Source organism: Citrus clementina, unplaced genomic scaffold (genome assembly GCF_000493195.1).
Source record: "Citrus clementina cultivar Clemenules unplaced genomic scaffold, Citrus_clementina_v1.0 scaffold_3, whole genome shotgun sequence".
NCBI classification, from domain to species: domain Eukaryota; kingdom Viridiplantae; phylum Streptophyta; class Magnoliopsida; order Sapindales; family Rutaceae; genus Citrus; species Citrus x clementina.
The window spans coordinates 33,777,171-33,784,820 of NW_006262339.1; the positions used below are offsets into that span (position 1 = coordinate 33,777,171).

The 7,650-nt window shown below is 33.7% G+C and overlaps 2 protein-coding genes and 1 long non-coding RNA gene across 3 annotated transcripts; 1 reads left to right on the forward strand and 2 right to left on the reverse strand.

Annotated features, from left to right (window-relative positions):
• Positions 1-658: 658 nt before the first annotated feature.
• LOC18048226 lies at positions 659-1,787 on the forward strand. The gene is made up of 2 exons (XR_002906558.1): positions 659-818; positions 1,329-1,787. It is a non-coding gene; the product is annotated as an uncharacterized LOC18048226 (long non-coding RNA).
• Positions 1,788-2,062: 275 nt separating this feature from the next.
• LOC18048227 lies at positions 2,063-3,537 on the reverse strand. The gene is made up of 4 exons (XM_006442540.2): positions 3,162-3,537; positions 2,974-3,084; positions 2,825-2,893; positions 2,063-2,715 (listed from the first exon to the last, which is right to left on the reverse strand). The coding sequence occupies exons 1-4, from the start codon at positions 3,453-3,455 to the stop codon at positions 2,608-2,610; spliced, it is 582 nt and encodes a 193-aa protein (XP_006442603.2). The 5' UTR covers positions 3,456-3,537; the 3' UTR covers positions 2,063-2,607.
• A 55-nt stretch (positions 3,538-3,592) lies between these two features.
• Positions 3,593-6,285, reverse strand: LOC112099898 (protein FAR1-RELATED SEQUENCE 5-like). The gene is made up of 3 exons (XM_024187421.1): positions 6,006-6,285; positions 3,752-5,258; positions 3,593-3,648 (listed from the first exon to the last, which is right to left on the reverse strand). The coding sequence occupies exons 2-3, from the start codon at positions 5,253-5,255 to the stop codon at positions 3,593-3,595; spliced, it is 1,560 nt and encodes a 519-aa protein (XP_024043189.1). The 5' UTR covers positions 5,256-5,258; positions 6,006-6,285.
• Between the last annotated feature and the right edge of the window lie 1,365 nt (positions 6,286-7,650).

The following is a 7,650-nucleotide window of genomic DNA, read 5'->3' on the forward strand; positions in this document are numbered from 1 at the left end:
CAAAATCACCCATGCCAAGGAGGGAAGTTGTTGTGACCAACATGCAAGCACAGCTTGTTAATTAGGGCAAAAGGCATATACTGCTCCAATTGCTTTTTGATTCTAGAAGGAAAACCAAACTCAACCTTAGCCATTATAAAAACAAGAGAAAAGGACAAACACATCCCAACGTTTAGGTAAAGGGATAAAAATCCCATAATGTTTCAAAAAATACATTTACACCCCATTTATTATAATTTTAATATGTAATTACCATTATACCCTTCTTGCACATAAAAAAAATTATTAGATTATCCAATTTGTCCATATATTGTTAATAAAATTATAAAGGAAAATGAGAAACGCACCACGCTTAGCACCACAGTTAGCACAAAACGGTTCGTTTTGTGCTAACTATAAAAAAAAATACTGTGCTTGAAAACTAACACACTCTCCTCACACACTCGCCTCACCAAACGGATCGTGGGATTGCTCTCTCCTTCGATTTTCTCTCTTTCTCTCTCGAGCGTGAGTCTCTATTCGGCTGTGGCTCTCTCTCTCGAGCGTGGGTCTCTCTTCGGCTGTGGCTCTCTCTCTCTCCGTGGGTCTCTCTTCAGCTGTGGCTCTCTCTCTCGCCGTGGGTCTCTCTTCGGCTGTGGCTCTCTCTCTCACCGTGGGTCTCTCTTCGGCTGTGGCTCTCTTTCTCACCGTGGGTCTCTCTCATCCGGCCTCACGCGCATCTCGCTACTCTCTCCTTCGGCTTTCTCTTTTCGTCGGTCTCTCTCACGCATCTCGTTGGGTTTCTCTCACGCATCTCGTTGGGTAATCAATTCGTGGAGGTAATTGGTTTAATTTGCTGCTGGAAATTGTTATCACAAATTGTTGTTGGAAGTTATCTGCTGTTAAAATTTGCTGCTGAAAATTGTTAAATTCTGTTGATATATAGTTCGGATAGGTTGATTTGGGATTGATGAGTTGTTGATTTTGGGATAAGTTGTTGTTGGAATTTTATCTGCTGTTAAAACTTGCTGCTGGAAATTGTTAAATTATGTTGATATATAGTTCGGATAGGTTGATTTGGGATTGATGAGTTGCTGATTTTGGTATGAGTTGTTGTTAGAATTTTATATGCTGTTAAAACTTGCTGCTGGAAATTGTTAAATTATGTTGATATATAGTTCGGATGGGTTGATTTGGGTTGCATTTTTGGTAGTCTGAGGGGCTAATTGAGATGGCTTTGTGCTGGAAATTGGATGATAAAAGAATTATTATAACTTTGTGCTGGGAATTGCCATTATGTGTTGTATATATTTGTGGTACAATGATTGTGCTATTTGTTTATATTGTAGAGAAATTGTTCAATCATTATGTCTTGTAGCAGCACAAGTGAAAATCGAACACAGGTGAAAGCTTGTGAAAAATGCAGCAATAGTAATAAGGTCTTACGAATTTCACGGACGAGAGAAAATCCGAATTGTAAGTTTTGGAAGTGCAAAGGATGTGGGGCTTTTGAATGGGATGATAATTGGAAAAGTAGTGAATGTAATGACTTTGGAGGGATGGAAGATCGAAGCATGAACGAGAACAAAATTGACATCTTATTAGGAGAAGTTCGTAGTCTGGGGCATCAAATGGAGTGCTTGTCTCTTAAATTTCAGTTGTTTGAGAAAGAACTTCGGCAAAGACAACCACATGAAGATCTAAGTCTTATTGTAAAATATGTTCCACAAATAATTATAACAATTGTAATATGTATTATTTTAAATTGTATACTTAACTAATATATTCCATGAAATGAATGTTAATTATTTCTCTTGGAAATTAATTATTTATGTAACAAGTACATAGCATATTGTATACACTTAACATGATATTAAAAAAAAACAATTACAGGTGTTACGAATGTAAGCAAATATACATGTGATGTAGGCAATAATTTAAAGATAAAAGAGAAAAATTAGGGGGAAAAAATAAAAAAAAATTAAATAAGGCATCAGTAACTATGCATAAAGCTTGCCACCATTGCTGATTTAACAGCATCAGATATTAAAGTGATTATCTTCGTATAACAAATTTACTGCAGCCAAGCATCTGTTGCTACGAATGAAGATATTATTCAACAAGACCTCCATGTACAAACAAGAAAATGTTGCTACTCAGTAGATTAACAATTGCATTGTACAAATAAATTTCTCTTCCGCATAACCACGTTTGCAACATATGCAATTAAATTTCTCAAATTCAGAAACTGAAAATCAACAACATATGCAATTAAATTTCTCATATTCAGTTTCTACAGAAATTAAGAGTTACAAGATAAACTACAAAGCCAAACTCAAGAACATACTTAACTCTTAGTAATCAGCCATTAATTGTATCAACAGCTCATGGAGGGGGTGTGATTTATAAAAAACCCTGCTGCCAAAAATTAAAAATCCAAAAGTATGACCAGCAACAGCCACCAAAAACACACATCCTTTAAAGGACATAATAGTAAGCATCACCAAGAAAGCAAGTCCAACCCTGATTGCAGGTAAAAGAGTCTGAATCAAACCAGCAGCCACATGACTAGCGGATAAATAGTCTATATATCAAACTGATACATGCTCAATTATTGCACCGAAAATGCTATTCTTCGAAATCACTTCCAAACTCCCTATTAACTCCATATTCATTATTTTGATGAAAAAGCAGCTGCTGAAAATGTCCATGCACTTGGGGCTGGAGTTGTGGGTGCTATTATAAAAAAATAAACATCTTGTTATAATAAAGATGTTAAAGTACATTAAATGAACAAATACTAAATTACATAAGATGAGCAAATACAAATTTTATCACTACTTACCGTGCTAGAATTTTGTGTAGCTGTTGGATAAACATTATCTCCAGTTATATGATGCAAGTTCATAAGGCCCTAAAACAAACATATATTAATGAAACTTGAACCAAATGATAATACTTATAAATATTGCGCATAAAGTGTGAAAAACTTACATTAGAATAGTCCATAACTCCATGTGGGTACATATTCCTATCAACGGAACTTTGTTGAAGATTTTGAAATGTTGGAATCATAGTTGCCACTTGATCGCTTACATGTCCATCCTGCAAAGTCAACAAAACCAACATTTGAGCACCATTAATAAATTATTTTACTATAATTATTTTACTTTAAAACTAACCTTTGCATTAGAACGCGCTGATTTTGAAAATTTAGTCGACTTTTTTCTTTGACAAGGTGGACGACCTTTACGACGCTTAACGACTGGATCACGTACTGTCTCAACATCATGCATTTCAATTCCGACACTATTACTACAACTTCCTTGGCCTGTAACAATAGTTACATCGTTTCCTCCGCACTGAATCGTTTCCGGTAGATCTATCCGTACCTTCTCAATCCAATTCAAAACAAGATTATAACTTTCCACATCTTTTGCAGCCACATTTGCAACCTCTGCAAAACTGACACACATCTTCTCGTATCGTTTTTGTTCATCTGTGCAGCTATGCAGCTCATGACTGGTTTTCACCCTACTGTGGCATCTCCACACATCTTTTCTCCATCTTCGTAGGATAAACTTTTCTGGAAGTACTTCCATGTCGTTGCGTATCATGATCGTAATAGCATGCCTACAGAGAATTCCTCTGAATTGGAACCTTGAACAACTACAATGGATTTCACCATTTTCTTTATCACAATATACTTCAAAAAAAGTCCTTTTTTTCCATGTATCAACTTTGACATCCTCTCTAACTATATATTCACAACCCATGGAATTGACAAATTCGCAATACATTTTTCCAACCAACTCTTGTTGAAATTCTTGAAATTTCGAAATTGTGTACACATCTCGGATTTGCTTCTCCATCGCATAAGATGTTACACATGGCAATTGATGGGAAGAACACCGAGCATCTTCTTCAACTTCTTTCTGAGCTTTATTCTTTAATGCATTGCTATATTGCTCCACAAACTGCTTCAAAGTAGTTTTCGAGTTAACATAACCATCAAAAAATGCATTCATACTCTCACTGCGCTGAGTAGTTGACATTCCTGCCCAAAAACTGTTTTTTAGATAACAAGGCACCCAACGATGCCGCTCATTGTATAAACCCCGTAACCATTCATTTCCCCCCAATTCAAATTCTACAATCATATGGTGCCAAGTTTCCTCAAATTTTGCAGAACTTTGAGAGTCATAAACAGCACAATGCAACACATTACTAATGTCGCGATATTCTTTATAGCCCCCCAGCTTCTCTGGAATCTTCTTAAGTATATGCCATAAACACCACCGATGTCGAGTATTGGGGAAAACGTTCTCAATTGCAGCTTTCATTGCCTTGTCTTGGTCTGTAATAATTCCAATAGGAGCTGAATTAGACATGCAGGATAACCATGTTCGAAATAACCATGTGAATGTCTCAATGTCTTCGTTTGAAATCAATCCACACCCAAACAAAATAGAATGACCATGATGATTAACTCCTACAAATGGAGCGAATGGCATGTCATACTTATTTGTAAGATATGTGGTGTCAAATGTAACAACGTCTCCAAACTCTTTGTAGGCTTCCCTATTTTTTGGCTCAGCCCAAAAAATATTTTTTAGTCGGCCCTCATCATCCACTTGCATACTAAAGAAAAATCTATTATCTTCCGCTTGCACTTTCATAAAATAATTCTGAAGAGCAGCAGCATCCCCATCTCCAAGCCATAATCTTCTTTCTTTCTGAATATGATTTCTACAATCTCTCTCTATAAATGTCACGTTTTCATGTCCACCGGCCTCAATAACAAGTGACTGATAATTTTTGGACAATTTGATTCCCGCTCGATCATTTATATCAAGTTTCTTTTTTGCATGTGCACTGAGGCTACGATTGCATCGAAAAAGCCTTGACTTCGTTGGAGTCAACAATGGATGGTTGTGTTCAAGATTTATGCTTCGAATCGTCCACTTTCCATCATCCCCTAAACCAGCTCCTAATCTAGCACTGCAGCCTGTCTTTATATTAGGTTGCGGCTTTAAGATATTAGTAGATTTTCTTCTTGTCTCCCCGCTTCGGCCACAAGCAAAAGACACATTTCTAAGTACCCCATCACTATCCTTTCTACTACTTCTCCGCATAACTGGAAATCCTTTTTTTTTACCATACTCTTTGAAGTACATAAACATTTCAGTATCGGTATTAAAAGACATCCCAATCATTGGCTCGTCCTCCTCCTCAATTTTCTCCAACTCCTCAATGTCTTCGATGGCATTTTCCATATTCTTTATTTATACGAAATGAAAATAATTCATATCATCAAAATGGAAATTTATATTATCAAAAACAAAATAATTCACGACAACAATATGAAAATAATTCACATTAACAAAACCATTTAGCATAGGTGTTACTTAATTATACATTAATAACGGAATAATGCAGTCAGCAAATTGCCGATTACACATGGCAATTATTGATGCTCGTTATTGGTTAGATATCATTTGTTGATCTAAGATTTGTGTGCTTTGTAAAATCATTAGCCATTTATAGAGGCATATCAGATTTTAAGGGCCTTGAGATGATTTATTTGCAAGTAATTCCATTTGATGCATCTCTGGATAGGGATTCTTTTTAGCTTGATACAAAATTGAGAGAGCATATATTATTTGGTAATGATCAGTTCTCATGTTTCAATAAGGCTATTAAAAGATTTATATGCACAAGGAGTGCAATGCTGACATCTACTTTTCCTTGACTTAGATATAACATGGCTGCCTGAAATTTCAATCAAATAATGAAGATCCATCGCATACAGTCTCATCGCATAATTCACGACAACAATATAAAAATAATTTACATTAACAAAACTAATTTCAAGAACAAAATAATTCACAAAACTAAGCTAACCCACTGTAATAATTCATGATCAGCAAAATTTTCTCAAACAATCAAAATAATTCATGGCCGGCTCTACTCATATGCATATATTTTCTTGTATAATAATCAGTAAAATTAACATAAATTCATACCGACAGAGTGAAGCTGCAGCTAGGTCTCAAATTCCAGAAGTGCCGTCAGAATGCAATTCACGGGGTTGGGAGAGAAACAACCGATAGCCAAGCTATATGTGGAGAGACCCACGGTGAGAGAGAGTGCTGTGCTCCAGTGAGATGAGTGTGTGTGTAGTTTGCGTTTGCGTTTCAGAAATTCGAGCGCGTGTGTGGTCTGCGTTTGAGCAAAATGAATCTGCGTTTTTAAGCTACAGTTAAATGTTTTATAGTTAGCACAAAACGAACCGTTTTGTGCTAAATGTGGTGCTTATTGGTGTGAGAATATCGGTGCTGAATTATAAATATACCCTCATTGCCCCATTCCTTTATTTAAATTTTTATCAATAACCAATTTTCAAAAAATACATCTACACACCTAAAAAAATTGTAAAAAAATTATAATTTTAAAAATAAAATTAGTTATTAATAACCAATTTTATTTAAACTTTAAACTTGTATATTTAACAATTCTCCACATGTCAATCAGTGAAACTTGTACATTTATAACCAATTTTCTATGTTTTTATTTAAACTTTAAACTTGTATATTTAACAATTCTCCACATGTCAATCAGTGAAACTTGTACATTTATAACCAATTTTCTATGTTATTTATTATGGTATTAATAACCAATTTTATTTTAAAATTATAATTTTTTACAATTTTTTTAGGTGTGTAGATGTATTTTTTGAAAATTGGTTATTGATAAAATTTTAAATAGAGGAATGTGACAATGAGGGTATATTTATAATTTTATTAACAATATATGGACAAATTGGATAATCTAACAATTTTTCTTTTATATGCTAGAAGGGTATAATGGTAATTACATATTAAAATTATAATGAATGGGGGTGTAAATATCTTTTTTGAAATATTAGGGGGTTTTGTTCCTTTATCTAAACGTTGGGGGTGTATTTATCTTTTTTCCTAAAAACAATAATAAGAAAAAAGTTTTTACATTTTAATGTAACTATTGTGGTATATTAATTTGATCTAATTAATTTTTAAAAGCCAATAATTTATGAGATTAACCATGAGATTTCTCATCTCCATCCAAACTATTAAAAATTAATAAAATTATACATGCAAATGATAAAATAAAGAAGGCAACAACCTCCATTATAAATGACACTTTTGATGAGTTTTATGTAACCTAACAGACAAGAATAAATATTCCTTTAGTCCCAAGGGTTTAAGCTAGTTATCTAATTAGTCCTTACATTTGTAATTATAATTCAGGAAGGTATGTGCTAAAATTTTAGCAAAATTTAGTGGTGGTGAATGAAGTATTTTCTAAACTGCGAAACTTTAATGGGTAAGGATATTTCACCTCATTATTTGTGTAAACTTACCCCACATCTAAAAGATATTTACAATAAATTTACATTATTTCTAATAAATACAAATCAACAAAAATATTTATATAATTAATCAAAATAATCATTCTTATATTTTTTTCTTATTTAGTTTTTTTACTATTAAAGTTGCTTTAATATAAGATTTATTTAATTATTTTACTTTATGACATAAAATGACCCAATTGCTTGAAGAAATATGTTTTCTTGTATCTCATACTTTAATACTTAATTTTATGACTTATAATCTAAGGCTATGCTTGGGA